Here is a 19,000-nt window from a genome sequence, read left to right as displayed (position 1 = left end):
GCCTTAGCCTCCCATAGTATTAGGATTACAGGCATGAGCCACCATGCCCAGCCAAAAGTATTTGTTGTTGTTTTGTTTTGTTTTTTTGAGATAGAGTCTCATTATGTCACCCTCGGTAGGATGCTGTGGCGTCATAGCTCCCAGCAACCTCCAACTCTTGGGCTTAAGTGATTCTCTTGCCTCAGCCTCCCAAGTAGCTGGGACTACAGGTACCTGCCACAATGCCCAGCTTCAGCCAACAGTTTTTATTTAAAGTTTATTTAAATAACTTATAGGTGAGGTGGCTTATGCCAGTAATCCTAGCATTCTGGAAGGCTATGTGGGTGGATTTCTTCAGCTCAGAAATTTCAGACCAGCCCAAGCAAGAGTGGGACCCCCCGCCTCTCTACTAAAAGTTGAAAAACTAGCCAGTTGTGGTGTTGCACGCCTGTAGTCCCAGCTACTTGGGAGGCTGAAGCAAGAGGATGGCGTGAGCCCAGGAGTTTGAGGTTATTATGACTTATGACCCTCTAGCACTCTACCCAGGGTGACAGAGTTAGACTCTGTTTCACAAAATATATAATAAAGTTTATTTTGTCCAACTATAGCCACCTCTACTCTCTTTTGGTTACATGAAATTTGCATGGAATATCTTTTCCTATCCCTTTGTTTTCAGTGTATGTGCATCCTTAAATCTAAACTGAATTTGTTATAGAGAGCATGTAGTTGAGCCTTTAGAAAAAAATCTGTTTAGCCTCTATATGCTTTTTGATTGAGGAATTTAATTTATTTATATTTAAAGTAATTTTTAATAAATATTTATCATTGCCATTTTGCTATCTTCTTTTGTATTTTTTTATATTTTTATGCACATTATTTGCTTTTTTCTTTACTTCTATACAACTACTATAGATCTGTTGTTGTTGTTGTTATGTATGTGTGGTTACCTTGGAGCTAGTAGTCTATTTTAAGGTGATAACAACTTAAGTTCAATTTCACTTAGCACTTTTACTTCTCCTCTCCTGACACAGTTTCTGTTGTTACAATTTACATCTAGTCATGCTGTATATCATCTAAAATATTTTATAGTTATTTTTAATAGTTTTGTCTTTTAACTTTTATGCTAGAATTAAAAGCCCACCACCATTCAGTATATAGTATTCAGTATATAGCCCACTACCATTACAATATACACTATTTCTTACTTTTCTATATATTTACCTTTCCTGTGAATTTCCATTTTCTTATGCTATCATGTTTCTTTTAACTTGAATAACTCATGTTAGGTTTTTATTTTATTTTTTGTGTCGTAAGGCAGGTCTAGTAGTGATGAACTCCTTAGCCTTCCTTCCTTCCTTTTTCTTTCTCTCTCTCTCTCTCTTTCTTTCATCTGGGAAAGCCTTTATCATCCCTTCATTTTTAAAGGACAACTGTGCTTTGTATAGCATTCTTCATTGGCAGTTTTTTCATTTCAGTCTTTTGGGGTATCCACTGTGTCCATTGTTGTGGAGAAAGTTTGGATCAAAGCTCATCTTGCAGTGATAACCAAATATTGCACTTTCAGTTGTATTTGCTGGTTCTTCTTTTTCAGCATGTTTCAAAGGGTGAAAGTTGCTAGTATCAAAAAAAAAAAAAAAGAGCAAGAGAAAATAATAATAAAAAATACAACTACTGCTGTACCAGGCAATCCCACAGTACAGCACTGAAGAGAACAGACTTCTAGCAGCATTGGGAAGTGCTCTTTCAAAGCCATTGAGTAGACACAAACTTCTTATTTCAGATCACGTGTTGTGCCTTCAAATTAAGTATATGCTTCTTTAGTCTTGTTAGTTGTTACAAGGTTTATTCCTTGCCTGATCTGAACTTTAAGCAGAAGTTTCAGGTGGTAAAGTCTGTTCTGTTACATTGCATACCCAACACCTCAGTGCCCCCTCTCCAGCGCCACGATAAGCAGCACAGCCTGGTACCTAAACTCTTGGACACTATATCTTTTCTATTTCTTTAATATTCACTAATTTAATAGGTAAAATAGTATTTACTTATTTTTACATTTTATCCTATATAATTATTTAATATTTTTGTCTATTTCAAGTCAAATTTATTCATATTTTTGTATTGAGTGTACTAAGCTATCCCAGGGCAGAAGGATAAGCATAGTTCTGGAGTTAGACCTTCAAAAGTGTGCTTAAATTTGTTGGAGCTCAGGAAGGGTATTCTGGGAAGTTTGGCCCTTTGACACGCTGAGTACATTGTACTGAAGAGCATTGAAAGGGCCTCAGAAGCAAGATCTCTTTCTGACCATCTCCTCTCCCCTTATCTCCTACTCCCTTTTCTTCCACAGTAGGCCATAGAAACTAGATTCCTCTTCGCCAGATGAATTATAGAAACTAGAAATATTTCTCTGACTTTCCTCTGCCATTCCATGTAAGAGCTGCCAAAAAAGAAATTCTCTGAACTCCTTTTTCTAATTCTCTGATCATACAAGGTGGAACAATTAAGTTTGCAAACTCATCATAGAAAATGCACTACACACCTCATTGCTGAATATCATTATGGTCATCTTCAAAGTACTCCCTTTGGGAAGCTATGCACTGATGCCACCTATACCAGCACCTAGTTCACCCTTCATAGCACTTTTTCCAAGTTAACTTACCAATAATTCCCAACAGACGGTGCTACAATACCTTTCTTTCCTTTCCACACAATTTCTACATACTGAAGGCAAGAAGTTAAAATTACTGTAAAAATGTTTAAATTAACATTGTTTCATTTGATTCCCCCATACCTAAAATTTTCAAGTATTATTTTCCTGCTTTTATAGGTGAATGAAGAGGAAAATTGAACTTCTGTTTCCTAAGTCCAAAATCCAGGCTCCTTTCACAGCCTACAGTACCACTGGTTACTATTATAATTCCAGAAATACCAAAACATAAGGAGAAAGAAGAACTAAAGCAAAATGCTGCCAACATCATAGTTTTGCTTAAATCTTGGCCTAGTACCTAAAAAGGTAGCTTTGTTCTTGGCTAAGTAGTAGATTAACCCAGTACTGACTATGCTGGATTACTAAGAGTCTTTTAGGGGCTTGCAACACAAAATGTAAGTCAATATTGTTTAGACTTTGCAAATTTAAATAAAATATTGTTATGTCTTTTATTTAAAATTTTGAAAGTGAGTTAATATTAAGATTCCTTGAATAAGATTTTATACATATATATGATGATCAGGCCCACTAAGTTCCTCTCAGCTCAACTAATCTTTAGTTAGGTTTTTTTCCTGACTAGGACCCCCTTGACCTCTCTTAAAGCATTTACTGTAGAAAACTTACTATGGTTAAGTTCTTTCTCTCTTCCCATCAAGATTTAAATCTATCTTTCTAGCCTCTTGCCAATTTCACAACTCAGGAATATCTTCTTGAGGACCTGGGACCATCTCTTTGAAACAATTGTCAAGCTATTTCCACTGTCTCTCCATCTTTGTTGGAAGGCAGGAGTTTAACTTCCACAGATCCAATTAGAAAACACAGATGGACAGATGCCTTAATCATGTTGTGCCACCTTCTCTCTCAACATTCTTCTAGACTTTTCCACTACTACACTCCTAGGGTGTTTACAAACTCTTCTGGCTTTTAGGAAAGTTGAATTCAATCTCTCTGCCTTATGTGAATAGTCCTGATCCCCATTCCAACAATCTTGAATAAAATCTTCTCTCCTTTTTGAACTCTAGGCAGTTCAAATTTTATCTGATAGTGGCCTGTCATGACACTAACAATAATATTATGATTTTAGCTACTTGCATGCTATTTGCATTCTTTATGGCTTATTATTAAAATAAATTATTTCCAAAAACAATAAGTGGGAAATTTAGACATTTTTCCCTATACTTGAAAATGAAGAAGAGGAATCCCATAAACAAAGTAGCCCCTATCAATGTCTTTCCATTATGTTTTCCCCAAAGCACCACATTACTCTATTGTTTTTCCTACTTCAAGGATCGCAGTTTCTCATTTGTTAATTTTTTATCTGTTTTCCTCTAAATGTGAAAGTACTTTATCATTTTCTTCTTGGCTGTCTTCACTTCTATTAACACATTCATACTAGACTAACAGTTGTTAGTGTGGTTTCCCCCAGGACTCTGCTATAAACCATTTCAACCTACCAGTCAGAGTAATCTTCTAAAATATAAAAAGGAAAAAAAATCTTTCCTTTACTTAAAACCCTTCAATAGCTCCCCATTGTCATTAGATAAAATAAATATCCTCTATTTTACTAGGCCCAATAGGACCTTGCCCCTTTGTATGTGTCCAGCCTGAACTTTGACCACTTGTCCTTCTCCATCTCTGTCTGTGTTGCCAAGTTTATCATATTAGGCCCTCCAAAACTTTCTGTTCCTAGTACAGGCCAGCTTCTCCTTCCTCAGGCCTCTTGCTCCTGCTAGTCTCAAGGTTGAGATGCTCATTCTTCAGATCTTCACATTTTTCAAGGAAGCCTTCCCTGATGACTAAATCTAATGTAGCTTCCCAGATAATTCATCACACCAACTTCATAACCTTATGAAGTTGTGCTTACCTGAAAGGTGTTAGACAGCAAACACTTCCTCTTTTGTTCATAGCTCTTTTGTGCCCAGAGTCTAGAAGACACATGGGAACACTTATCAAATAAAAGATTGTATACATTTCCAAATGATACAATAACATTGTCTGATGAGGTATAAAGTAGTACATTAATACTTTTTCCTGTGAATGTTTGATATACTTCAGCCTAGTAATACAATTTTTATCTAGAGATTGTTAATGAGAGTTGATTTTACTAGTGATCCACGGGGTTATACAGAGAGCATTTTAGTTTGCAAAAGTTCCATGGCTTTCAGGGGAAGTCCACTCTCTCTGAATTCATTTGAAACCTACTGTACTAGACTGAAATGAAAAGAAAATGTATGACTCCATTTCTGGTAGTGTAATTGTGACACACTGTAATGGTCAATATATGTGCATTATAATTGGACAGGTCAAGCTTTGGATCATGCCCTCCCACAGTATCTGTGGAACAGTGAGAAGGTTATTAAACTTGCCAAGCTCCAATTTTTCTTTAATAAAATGAGAATAATGTGAGAATTAATTTTTTTCTCATCTATTATGATGAGAATTAAATAAAGTACCATTATATTTTGATGTGTAATGAAATATCTGTTTGACCCCTAATCCATCAGAGGTTGATTATTTTTGTAATATACAATAAATAATTACTATGGAAACAGAAAATTTAAAAAAGACATACAAAATATACACACGTTTACAAATTAGATCCACAGTCATAAAATTCTACATCAATAATACAATAAGAATAAGCATAAAATAGAAAATAAGAATTATAAAAACCATGTACTTATAGGTAACTGTCATTGAAGCTTACTATTACATTCTGAACTATGCCATTCTAAAATTGTAACCGAATGATGTCAGTGAGATGACTGCCTAAAGACAACTGGTGCTCTAGGCCAGGAAATGATCAAGGCAATGAACAAACAGGTAGGATTTGACTAGAATGTTGAAGGGAGAGCACCAGTAGGCAGCAGGAGAGTGCAGATGCATTTGTGGTGTTTGGGAATCCAAGGGGGCAGCAGAGAGGTGCCTGGCTTCTGTAGCCTTATCTCTGCCATCTGAAGCCCATCTGCCCAGTGTCAGGACAGACTTCCTATTGTGGGGAGAATGTAAGCAGATCTTCACCAGGCCCCTTTGCAAACTATCATTTTACTCAAAAGCCAAATAATTTACATGCTATGCATGAGTGTTAAAAAAGAATTGTAGGCTATGTGCTTATTTACGTAAGCTCAGCTTTCTGTTTTAAATAGGAAGGGCAGCAAAGGCTGGGGTAGCACATGCCTTTCTGCTGAGAACAGGAGAATTCTGAATGCAATTCTAGGAATTAACAAACCTATGCTTAGGTATTTAATTTTTTCTCTCTCTACATATATAATAGTTATGTACTCAGACTGCGTTCACTCGGGTGGTAACCTCCGAGAAACATGGTCCAAATGCAAGACCCTGAAATCAGATTCTTTCATGTCTGTTTTTTGGAGTTTGAGAAAGAAAAGAAATAAAAGGAACGGAAAGGAACAGAAGGTGAAGGGGAGAGAAAGAGAAATGAGAGGAACAGGAAGGGAGAGGGAGAAAGGGAGGAAGGGAGGAAAGACATCCCGTACAGGCTCTGGAGGGGGGCTCCTTCTTCCCGCCTGTGGTAAGGAAGGTAATAAGACACCAAGAGCCGGCAGGTCTCTGCGCCTGCTCCCCTCAGCCGCTGCGAAGAACACAAAGAGTCAATGCCACAGCTAGAGGGCGCAGTGCTGCTCCGGCCGCGCTTCGCACCGCCAAGACCTCAAGTCTCCCGGCGCGGTGGGGGGCGTGGCGACCCCGGCTAGGGGGAGCAGGGAGGCGGGGAGGCCGCTCCTTTGGCGATCGGGCGAGGCTTGGAGCTGACGGGATTGGGAAGCGCTTGGATGGGCTTCAGGAATCCCAGTCCTAGGGAGGAGCAAGAGTCCATGGTCCCTCCGTTGGGACCGTCGCGCTGCCTTTTGTAGCGCTCCCGGGTTGGGGTGAAAGAGAAGCAGTCACCTGGAGAACAGAAAAGCAGAAAGAAGAAGGCAGCTTCTTCGGGAGCCCAAGAGAGTGACATCAAGCCAGGGCCTTCCTAGGGGTGAGTGTCAGTCATACCAGAGCATTAGGGAGACAGATCTGCCCTGACGTCACGGGCATGTTACTCCTCCCCCGGTTAAAGAGAGACAGTCACCTGGAGAACAGAAAAGCGCGAAAGAAGGCAGCTTCTCCGGGAGCACAAGAGAGTGACACCAAGCCAGGGGCTTCCTAGGGGTGAGTATCTGTCCATACCAGGCCATTAGGGAGACAGATCTGCCCAGACGTCACGGGCACGTTACTCCTACCCCCAACTTGAATTAACATCAGTTTTTCTCCTTTGCGGGCATGCATTAGATGATCTACTGGCTTCATATTAGTAGAGAACATCGGATAATTTCTGTGCATTATTTCTTATAATCTCATGTGAATCTACAGTTATATCAAAATATAATGTTTGGTTTAAAAATAAATACCAAGTTGATCTCTCATTTGGATTCATATTTTTATTTTGAATTAGGAATCAGAATATACTCAATACAGAGATGTTTTTTGTACCTCATTAAAGAGAAATCTGAGGCACGATAACAATTTTTAAAAGTTTAAGAGGCAATTCATGGATTGGGGAACACCAAGCTGAAAGAGGTTTAATGTTCTAACTGACAGGAGTAAGCACTCATGGGGAAAATGTGGAAGTGGAAGAAAGAAATTAGTGTCTTCTTTGTTCTGTTCTGTGGAAGATCCCTATTTCTTGGCTGCTCTGATTGGTTGAGCTTAAGTTCTGTTTTCCTTTAATAGAGGTAATTTCCAAGAAACAGCTCAGAGTTCCGTTTCAGTTATGTTTTCAAATCAAGCTCTTCTAGTCCAATCTAGGTCACTTCTGAAATCAAATTGATTTTGTCTGCTCAGGCATTCTTCAGGCTTGGTTTCTATTTTAATTTACTTTAACAAACTATACGTATAAAGAAAAGAATTCTAAACCTCTTTTCTGGCTTACAGGGAAAAATATTATTGTAGGTCAGAAGATAAATGTATTAAATTACAAGTGTGATAGTTACCAAGTTAAAGCGAATGATTATATTGCAGTCTTTTATAGGACAGAGCTACATTTTCATAAGTCTAGGTGTCTTAGAAGACCCTTTACTGTAAATAATGTTACTGTGATATTATATAACAGGAAAAAAAAGTGCATTACATTTTTATAAAAGCATTTATACTTAATCAGGAAAGTAATACTGATACTTTTGTGAATGTTATCAATTTATTATTTTATCAGAACTAGATTTTAGGATTCGAAATACTGAATTTTTTTCCATCTCTTGAGGAAGAGAAATTCTGTTAGCAGTTAGTGATAGAAGGACCAGCATTTGAAGCATAAGCTCCAAGAATGGACTTGAGAAGCTTCAGACTTACAATACAGAAAAAGGGGAGATCATAAGAGAAATTTTTACAGGGGAAGTATGCTCTTATGGTTTATATCTAGCTTCTTCCATCTTATTCAATCCTACAAGCATGACAACACTAAGTCTGAAAGTACAGTTCTGACTATTGATATCCCTATTGGGCAACTACCTTTCATGGGTCCCCAGTGGCTATATCATGGCCAATCACTTTATAACATCACCTTTATAACATCACTGCTGCCAATTTTTAAACTTCCCTTCTTGATGCGCTCTACACCAGTGATTCTCAGGCTTCCATTAAGTATCATGGAGGAAGGACTTCTTCAAAAATATAGATGCTCAAATTCCACCCCTGGAGATCCTGCTTCAATTAGTCTGTTGTACATTAGACTTGTTTTGTAAAAGTCTCCTGGTAGCTCACCTATATAGGCAAGGTAGAGAATCATTGTTCTGCCTCATTCTGTGTAGCTGAAATGATTTAATTTCACCTTCATCTGTTGAAATACTGCCATTTGTTTAAAGTTCAATAAAAGTGTCTTCACTCTTGTAAAGTTTTTTTCCAAAGAAAAAAGACTCCCTGCCCCCCCCCCACACACTTGGGCCACAGGTAGTGGAGTTGTAAGTTCATAGCATGTCAAGTTGGCCTCATACTATCATCATTGACCCTCCTAAAGGCTCCTCTGTTTTATTTATTCTCTCTATAATCCCATTTTCATATCCCCCATAGGTACCCTTCTGAAGCATTCAATGTGTACTATTATATTTTCAAGACAGGGTTTGTTTTTTGTTCAAATATATTACTTAGTAAATATTTTTACTTAGCAAAGTGAACAATTACTAAAATGTATCACAATTTATACTGGATTATCATAACATAGCACCATCCTTCCAACCACCACCATAATTATGAAATAAAATATTGCCAGCAGTGTTCAAACCTTCTTGGGCCCCTGGTAATCACTTTTGCCCTTTTGCTTTACAAAAGAATGCTACTTCTTAACTTCACAGACTACTTTGTCTGTTTTTCAACTTTATACAAATGAAACAGTTCAAGATATATTTTATAGTGTTTGAGTTCTTATACTCAAAATTATGTTTTGAGATGTTGTTGCCTATGGCAGGAATTTGTTTGTGCTCATTGCTGTATAATATCCTCCACCATATCAATACACCACAATGTGTTTCCATTCTACTATTAATGGGCATTTGAGTTTCCATGTTGGATACTACAAATATTGCTGTTATGACAGTTTTGTACATGTCCTTTAGTATGCATATATTTTTTGTGGGGGTGAAAATATTTTTATGAGTAGAATTACTAGATTATGATTTAGTTATGTTCAACTTTAATAGTAATGTCATAGAGTGTTGTAAAGTTGATATAAATATTTATTCTCCTACCGGCAGTGGGTAAGAGTTTCAGTGCTATCTTACACCCCTAAAAAATGCATACTTGTCTTTTTCATTTTAGCCATTGTAGGGAATATTTGGTGATTCTGTAGGCTGTGAGCCAGACAAGTTAGTTACTCAAAGTTCACTGATACACGGGTCATCTCACAGTGGGTTTTTTTGGGGAGGGAGGGATGGAGGGGTTTGGCTGGGGCATATGAGGCCTGTGCCTTATTACTCCTTTGAGCCACAGGCGTCGCCCCATCTCACAGTGTTCATGTTCTCAATTTCTTTACTGATCTATTTCAGACTATTCCTCTAAGCGAGAAGATCATGGCTTCAGAGACTTGTGTGAAAATGCTTCAGACAGATCTTACATTCAGAGAGTGCATGGAGAAAGAAGAGTCTGGTAATGCAATTGATAAAATTTGAAAAAATACATTAGCATCTCGTAGTCTCTATAGAAAGAATGTATTAGGGTGAGAAAAATTGTACAATTTTTCATCAGTTATTGTATTACTATGTATGTTACTTAAATATTTCTGGGACAAGAGAGAGGAACAGTGAATTAGATGAAGAAAAGGATTAAGAAAGAAAATGTTCTTTGTATTTCTATTTTATCCTCTATGTTCCCAGGTCTCTGGCCACTGGCACTCTGGCAAGTCATAGTAGGATGTTAAATAGCATGTCCTTTATATGCCAGAGTGGTGAGGAACACAACTCTAACAACCTGTTGGGTTTGGTTTTACAGATCATTTGTAATTTTAAAAAAGACATGGGGATTGAGGGTGAGAAGCTTAAACTAATCACCAGCAAGTTCTTTAGCATTTCAGTTTATGACGAATTTTGTAAGAAAGAAGCAAAATAAAGGGTGTGTGGTTATAATTCAGTAAGAAAGGAAACTTCAGCAGAAAGGATCCTTTTACTGAACTTCTTTTGTTCTTTTGTTCTTTTGTTCAGTCTTCTGAAAAACTTTTATTTCATTCTTTTTCTTTCCTTTCCTTTACCCTTCCTCCTAAATTTTATTTATTTTTGTCTGTCAGTGAAGAACCTTGCATTTCCTGGAAAACAAGGTTCATATTTAACACAAAAAGAAAGTTTGTAAAGAATGTTAATGGTTTTCGGTAATGTCGGTGGTTACAAAATTAAATGTTTGACAGTAAGAATGTTATACAATACAATTATGAAACTTTTTTTTTAATGTATCCTGTTTTTTAAGTTTTTTGGATCCTGAAACTGAGTTAAAACATTATCAGCAATATAGTTTATTTCTTTGTTCTGACAGATAATTCCTAACTTTTCCAACTAGAAATCTGAAGGACACGTGTTTAGTGTGTACTCTTCTTTTTTTTTTTTTTTTTTTTTGAGACTGAGTCTTACTATTTTGCCCTCGGTAGCTTTGACATCAGAGCTCACAGTAACCTCAGACTCCTGGGCTTAAGTGAGTCTCTTGCGTCAGCTTCCCAAGTAACTAGGACTATAGGTGCCAGACACAATGCCTGTCCTTTTTTTTTTTTTTTTGAAGAGACAAGGTCTCTATCTGGGTCAGGCTGGTCTTGAATCCTGAGCTCAGGCAATTCACCCACTTCAGCCTCCCAAAGTGCTGAGATTACAGGCATGAGCCACCACGCCGGCCCGACAGTGTGTACTCTTAAGTGGCATATGAATTGGGAGGGAGACAGGAATAGGTTTATACTTGATTTTAGCCAAAAGGCCAAGAAGGGATTGGAAAATAAGAATAGGAAACACAGTTAAGAAAAGTAGAAGAGAAATAAGCAAGAGAGAGAAATGAAGCCAGGACATCAGTAGGGGAAAGTACAGACAGGCAAAACCCAGGAGAAAGCAGGAACTTTTAGAAGATTAGTAAGAGAGGCAAATGGGAGATTTAGGGGAAAATTTAAGTGGAGATTTACATATTACTCTAGTAACAGTGGAATGATTGTAGAAATCATAATGTACCTCAAAGACACTTTTGCTTTAATGTTGAGCCAGAAAGAATGAAGGTTGAATTTTTTTTATTAGCTCATAACTGTGTACATGACTGCATTTATGGGGTACAATGTGCTGATTTTATATACCGTTTGGAATGTTTACATCAAACTGGTTAACATAGTGTTCACCTCACTTATTTAATTGTTGTGTTTAGACATTTATACTCTACTATAATATATTTGACATGTACCCTTGCAATATGCACAGTAAGTGAGGTCCCACCGATTATTCTCCCTCCACCCATCCATCCTCCTCCCCTTCCCTCTCCTCTTCTCTCCCTCTTTCTGGGCTATAATTGTGTTATATCTTTCTGGGCTATAATTGTGTTATATCTTTCCTATGGAAGTGTGGGTGATTGTGAAGGTTGAAATTTTTGTAAGGGGTCAAAACCCTAATGATGTATACTGCTTAAAACCATGCAATACTATTTAGAATTTCCTTTGTCTGAATGTGAGCTGAAGCTCCCTGTTGTTCTTAGAGATCTATGTTTAGTGAGTGAAATGTGGTGGTTAAAAGAAAATCATCAGGAACATTTTTAAAAGTATAAGTTACATTCAGTAAATTCTCTTTTGTGTACATTTCTATAGGTTTTCACAAAAACATATAATTATGTGACCACCATCAAAATCAAGCTATAGAACCTTATTTTCCCTCCCCCAAAATTTCCTTCATGCCCTTTTTCTGTGCTTGGCAACCAGTGATCTGTTTTCTGTTCTTACACTTTTGCTTTTCCAGAAAGCTGCCTAAGTGGACTCCTGCAGTAAACTGTAGAGTCTGACTTCATTCACTTAGGAATAATGCATGAGAATCATCTGCAGTGTAGTAGGTACCACTAGTTTATCAAAGTCCGGAGTTGGACAAGTGAAGATTTTCTTCAGGCCTACTGCAATAAGAATAACACTCTGACTTCAAAAATAATCAGACATCTCATCTCAAAATCAAACAGAAATAGGTTTTTGTTTTAGCAGGAAGTCAAGAAAAGTGGGAGGTGTCTGTGGCTCAAGGAGTAGCTCTGGCCCCATATACCGGAGGTGGTGGGTTTACAACCAGCCCAGGCCAAAAACTGCAAAAAAAAAAAAAAAAAAAAGAAGAAGTGAAGTTAAAAAGGGTTAGGAAACAACTTGTGGGTAAGAGAGGGTGGTGCAGAAAAGAGCAGGTGCTAACATGTAAGGCGTTTCAACGGAAACCTTTGCTCTATATAGTGAGATTCTGCAAATAAACTGCAAATGTGAGCTGTTTTTCCCGTTAGTTATTTGGCACTTGTTGAAATTATAAGTGATGCGTATATCCTTCCAGTAGTTCATTATGCAAATGCAAACTTATATTCTAATTTTCAACTCCTTTATTTTACAAAATATGCCATATTATACTCACCATTCTGCACTTTCCTTTTTTTTTTTTTTTTACTTAACAATATATCCCACAGTCACTATAAAGTTGTGGGTTCTCAATGCTATGGATGTTACCTAAAAAACACAAACAATGTAACCTAACTGTATGTATCCTTATATTAATCTGAAATTTTTTTTAAAAAGAGAGGAAAAAACTCAACAATCTGGGTACATGTGGATGTTCCCTGGTCCATCCATGGGGGCTAGACTTGCCATTGCTCCATTTGAAAACTGGCACCACATTTTTCTCATGACAAGATTGGCTGTGTGGACCAATGCTGAGGTCCCCAAGGCATGTACACAGTCATTCCCAGCTGAGGTCTTGGTACCCACCCATAATTTCCATATTGTGGGGACTTTGGTCCTTACACCTCCTATGTTATATTTTTTGATGTTACTATAATTGGTACTATTTTTATATTTTAATTTCCATTTGATAATTGCTAGTTCATGGAAATACAATCAATTTTTATGTATTACCATTGTATTATACACCTTTGCTGATAACCTCCTTTATTCTAGTAGCCTCTTGGTAGATTCTTTAGAATTTTCTATGCAGACAACCATATTGTCTATAAATAGAAACACTTTTATTTCTTTCAGTCTGTATGGTATTTAATTTTTTTTCCTTGCCTTATGGCCCCTGTTAGTACCTCTAGTAAAATGTTAAATTGGACAGGTGAGAGCAGACATCCTTGCTTTTTCCTGGTCACTAGGGGAAAGTGTTCATTCTTTCACCATTAAGTATGATGGTAGCTGTTGTTCTCTCTAGATGCCCATTCAGGTTGAGGAAAGTCCTTCTAATTTGTCCAGAGTTGTTACTATGGATGAGTAAATCATAAATTTTCACATGCTTTTGCTACATTTGTTGAGATGTTTGCAGTTTTTCCTTCTCTTAATCTATTCTGTTAACATGGTGAATAACACAGATTTATTTTCTGATGTTTCCCTCAGTACTTTTCACCAGGTTTGTGGTTATATATTATGGAGGTAACTCTGAATTATTTATGTTCCTTTTCTCCTAAAAAAATTTTTAAATTCTTTTCCTATTCTAACTGGAAGAGTCCCTGGGCAGAAATTCAGTTTTTATTATGGCTAGTTTGTTTGGGTCATGACTATCATTTGTGGACCAGGACCTTTTGTGATATAGGTCGGCAACAGGAGATCTAAAGTGTAGCAGAGTTTAGAGTTGATGCCATGATCAATTTAACTTTTTGTCCCTAAGATCTTCATGAGATTGAGAGTCTAATATTTGTATTTTATAGGTAAAGATCTTCAAAGAAAATGTCTGACAGTTCTACCTCCTTTAACACTTGCCAAGTTTTCTTATTGCCTTTTCATCATTGCAGTCCTAACTGCAGGTGTGGTTGCACTTCCTATTGTTCTGTCAGGTAAGTTACTTTTCCTCCAACTTGTATGATATTCTTAACACATGTATATGGTCTGTATTTTTGGAGCACCATTAGATGCTAGGCACTATGTGAAATGCTAGAGGTATATCACTGGACAAGATACATAAAAAATGTATTTATAACAAAATTATATATATATTCATACATATGTACATTGTAGTGTATGTCACACACAAAGCTGACAAGAAGTTCTAGATTGTACTTTGGTATCAAAAATCATATTTTGAATTCTATTCTGTTTACTGATAGGTTTTGTACCACCTAAGAAATACAGCATAGTGAAATCCAAGACAGACAATGAGTTTGCCTTTCTTTTATCAGGAGAAGGAAAGGCTGCTATGAAAGATGTGGAAAAAGGGAATATGTGATCTTAGGAAAGAGGATAGTTGTTGCTATAAAAATCGATTTCCTTGAAACTGTTAGTGTCCATGTATATCTTAAAAAGTCAAGGGTCCAGGTGCCCTGCTGGAAGACCACTAGACTGATGACCATTGTGCTTAGAATAAGACTCTTGAGTGATCAGTTAGGAAAGCATCAATCCAACATAACTACCTCAAGATTGCCCTCAGGATAGTAAACAAAAATAAAAAAAAAAAAGGAGAGAGATACAAGAGATAAGAAAATGTATTTATTGTAATTCATTGTAATTGTCTTTTAGTGAGACAGAAAAAGGTGGTCTCAGCGCCCTCTCTGTATGCTGCCTGCCCAGAAAGCTGGATTGGATTTGGAAGTAAATGTTTTTATTTTTCTAAAAACGCAAGGAATTGGACCTTCAGTCAAACCTTCTGTGCCTCCTTAGAAGCCAACCTTGCTCAATTTGAAACTCTGGAGGAATTGGTAAGAAATATTTTGGGGTCCTATTTTCTGTTACTTACTTGGCCCCCTGAGATGGGTAAGCTGCATAGGACTAAAGCTGAAATATGAGGACGGATCTGATTTTAGAGAAAATTTGAGCCAGGAGACTGTCTAACATTTGTTGAGGGTATAGTCTCTCAACAATAGTATAGTCTCCTTGTGAGACTTTTTAGGTAAATCTTTTTACATTGACCTCAAAATTATTATTCTCATTTTGCTAAGAAATGTGCTAATCGAATAATTGGTCATTCAAATTGGGACATTTGGAGCATTGAAAGTAGGCATTAATTATGGTGGAATAACAGATATAAACTAAAACTTTCCCTTGTCACACTGGGATATATTGTCCTCTTAATGTAATTTCGGGGCAGAGACATTTGTCATAAACTGAGAATTGAGAACGAGTCTAACTCTAAAGTCTGTGCTTCCCAGTTAGACCATGAGACTCCAAGAGACTCAAGAGTAATATGAAAGAGAGAGACACATGTTGTCATTTTCTGTGTTTTATAATAGAATTTCCTGGAAAGATACAAAGGCCCCTCTGACCATTGGATTGGCCTGAGCCGAGAATCAGCACAGGACATTTGGAAGTGGACAGACAACGCTGAATACACCCTCTCGTACGTTTGAAAGTTCTTTTCCTTCTACCGTGTTTGTGTGCTGTTGTGTGGGTGAGTTGTGTTCATGAGATGAGAAATGTAATACCATGCACAGCTCACTACACTATGGGGTAAGAAAAGTAAATCCTCTTTCGGGATGTCATTTAGTAGCTGTGCCTTTGGGTAAACTTACTGTGACTTCAGTTGAAATCTCCAACATGATGGTGACATTTGGGATAGTCCTTGCATTTATATCCACTGATTTCAAGCTTTTTTTTGCTGAAATGCCTGTTTAGAACATAGACAGGACTGCTGGGGCACCCCAAAGGTGCTACAATCCTAGGGAGCCACTGAGGAACTGGTGTCCACAAGGTTCTTAAGTCCACTCTTACAGCAGCTGCATCCACTCAAAAAAGGAAAGTACCCAGGGAACCTAAAGGAATCGCTCCCAAAGTTCTATTGCCAGAAGGACCCTGGTAACAGTTCCTTGGATTGTGAACATTTTAATGGGGTATTTTGAATGTAACTGTTACATTGGAGCAGATAAAAAGTAGGAACTCAATCATTTTCCTTAATCAAAGATAATAAGCCCTTTTAGGAACTTACTAAATAAGAAAGTATTTTTTATTTTCACATATTTATGAAATAGTTCAAGAGAAGGCTGAAACTGAAGGCCACTGATGGCAACATTTCATTTGGGTACAGTAGCAACCACCAGCTAAATACTTAATCAACAACATAACTGGGTTTGGCATGAATGAATAATGAACTTAACGATTTTCAAGTAAGGACCCTGAAAACATAAAGGAAACTAACTACAGAAATGGTGCATCTTACTAAGAAGCAATATTAATGACAAACTTTTGCTCTTCTCTTCTTAGAAAAAAAATATGGAATGGGGGTGGTAGAGAGTATAGGAGAGGAACAAATATAAATGTCGAACTTAGTAATATTTAATATGTTTTCATTTGGTTTTAGGTTTGACATCAGAGGATTTGGAGAATGTGCCTATCTAAATGACAATGGAATCAGTAGTGCCAGGATCTACACAGATAAGAAATGGATTTGTAGCAAGCCAAACAGTTATGTCAGCAGCTGCCAAATTACAGACCTTTAAGGGATGCATTGTAAATTGTTATCTATAGCTGTTGCTTCTATTTTCTTGTCTATCAAAAATATTATCAATATGCATTCATAATTTCTCTGAATTGGATACAAACAAAGATTGAAATAATACATAGTAGTATGATACAAGTATTTGGAAGACTACGTTTCTAAATTAAATGTTTAGGTATGAGGTGATGCTTACATTTGGAATGTAGAGTACAGTAAATATCAGTGAATTCCTCTCCTATGACCAGCTATAAAATTTAGACAGTCTATATAGACTATATAGACAGTCTTTGCTTTGCATGCACGGACCAGAGAAGTGAATATGCAAACTAAAACCATGCAAAGGGACTTTTATAATCATTGAGAAAAATTATAATTGGTCTGTGACTTTAAAAATTTGTTAACACATTCAAAATTCTCTTGCAGAATTTAGTTAAAAATATAAAGAGACATTTATAAAGTCCTAAGACTAATATTTATTTTTTACTCTGCAATTTAAAACGTTAGGAAATCAACAAAGTACTTTTTACAATTTCTCAATGTTTATGTTTTAAAATTAGTGTACTAAATAAATGCATCTATAAGCAAATACCATTCTTCATTTTACCTTTTATTGGACTTAAATACTGCTTTTATCTCAGATAAAATCACAGATATTTACTTGAACTCTTTAAGCATTCAATAGCCAATTTTATAACTACCTATAAATTACTAAATAAATTATTTAGCTTAAAGAAAAATAAATTTTTATAGAAACAGCTACGCTATACTGAAGACTCTCAAAGAAGATGAAATAACAATTTACAATGCATCCCTTATGTCTTCATCAATTTGTTCTTATAATTTTATAAAATTTTACTTCATATATTTCAAGGCTATGTTACAAATGCATGCAAGTATATTTCATTTATGAAGCATATCTATTTTTTAATGAATAATCATTTTGTTTAGCCTTAATCATGCTTTCTACCCTGAATCATTTTATTTCACGTTTCCTAATAGGCAGGAACTGTCTAGTTCACTTCTGTATCCTTAGAGGCCGGCATAATGTCAAATATACAATGTATTCAAAACATATGTCAGGAAAGAAGAAATGCTTCATGGTAATAAGCCTCTTTGCTTAGTTTCAGCTAATTTTCTCATAAAGATAGGCAAATTGATACATAAATATATATGCAATGAAAAGCAAGATTTTTATATTGATAAACCGTGTGTGATAAACTCAGAAATGAAGAGCCAAATTGTGACCCTAACTGGCCTAGTATTCTTTTACAAACCAATTTCAAAATCATATACCTATAGCTTATATTTTATTTTTTATCAGTTGTAACCTTGATAAAGTATAGTATCCCTCAGCATCCCTGGAGGATTGATTCCAGGACCCCTGCAGATAGCAAAGTTTGTGGATATCAAAGTCCCTAATGCAAAATGGCATAGAATTTGCATATAACATCCCTCCAAATTTGACATGCAAAAAAAATGAACAAAAGAAATTATGTGCTGTAAGGGTGGCAACTGTGGCTCCAAGGAGTAGGGCGCCGGCCCCATATGCCAGAGATGGCAGGTTCAAACCCCGCCTCACCTCGATTTTGGCCCTGGCCAAAAACTGCAAAAAAAAAAAAAGAAAGAAATCATGTGCTACATAAATTTTTGTCAGAAGATGCAACTTCTCAAGACAGAGTTTATTTAGAGATTCCATCATGCTCATGTTCATTGACAATAATATTGCTGTTTTAACAATTTTAGAAACGATTAGGGCACAATAATTCGTTGGGATTTAAGCCATAAAAGCCACTGGTGTTCCAAAGACCTAAATGCCAATGTAGAGGATGCAGACAGATGGAGAACGTCAACTTCGGACGTGGCAAATGAGTAGGGAGCTGCCACTACAGAGAGGCTGTTTGGTTTGCTCATCCTTAATCTTAGATTAATCATCACTTTCCATGGATTTATATTCCAGGGAGGTATGTGCTTGTATATATAGGACAGCCATAAAGTTTGTGTGCAATTTAACACATATCAATATATGTATTATATATTTTATAAATATAATTTGTAGATATATTGTATATTTGTATGTATATCATTTATTTATATTTCCCCATTCCTGATTTCCATTATAAAATAAAGAATCTAGAAATTTATTTTGATGTTTGTTCAATGCGAGTGAATGTACGATGTGTATATAGTGGTTGTTTTCAATGAGTTAAATAGATTTAGTACTAGTATTAAAATCTTAGTA

General features: G+C 36.5%; 1 protein-coding gene across 1 annotated transcript; it reads left to right on the top strand.

Moving 5' to 3' along the window:
- The first annotated feature begins 9,729 nt into the window (after positions 1 to 9,729).
- LOC100942673 (C-type lectin domain family 2 member D11-like) lies at positions 9,730 to 16,763 on the top strand. The gene is made up of 5 exons (XM_003803385.2): positions 9,730 to 9,805; positions 14,045 to 14,170; positions 14,850 to 15,028; positions 15,560 to 15,666; positions 16,624 to 16,763. The coding sequence occupies exons 1-5, from the start codon at positions 9,730 to 9,732 to the stop codon at positions 16,760 to 16,762; spliced, it is 627 nt and encodes a 208-aa protein (XP_003803433.1). The 3' UTR covers position 16,763.
- The last annotated feature ends 2,237 nt before the right edge of the window (positions 16,764 to 19,000 follow it).

This window comes from Otolemur garnettii, unplaced genomic scaffold (genome assembly GCF_000181295.1).
Source record: "Otolemur garnettii isolate 467f Iridium unplaced genomic scaffold, OtoGar3 scaffold00299, whole genome shotgun sequence".
Lineage (NCBI taxonomy): Eukaryota > Metazoa > Chordata > Mammalia > Primates > Galagidae > Otolemur > Otolemur garnettii.
The sequence above is the reverse complement of the archived record's forward strand: the minus strand, read 5'-3'. Positions and strand labels throughout refer to the sequence as shown.

Excerpts from the sequence above, each read along its gene's own strand:
- LOC100942673 (XM_003803385.2), top strand. The coding sequence starts at position 9,730 with ATGGCTTCAGAGACTTGTGTGAAAATGCTTCAGACAGATCTTACATTC. Across the intron at positions 9,806-14,044 it reads CATGGAGAAAGAAGAGTCTG|GTAAAGATCTTCAAAGAAAA; the intron begins GTAATGCAATTG and ends TGTATTTTATAG. Across the intron at positions 15,029-15,559 it reads TTGAAACTCTGGAGGAATTG|AATTTCCTGGAAAGATACAA; the intron begins GTAAGAAATATT and ends GTTTTATAATAG.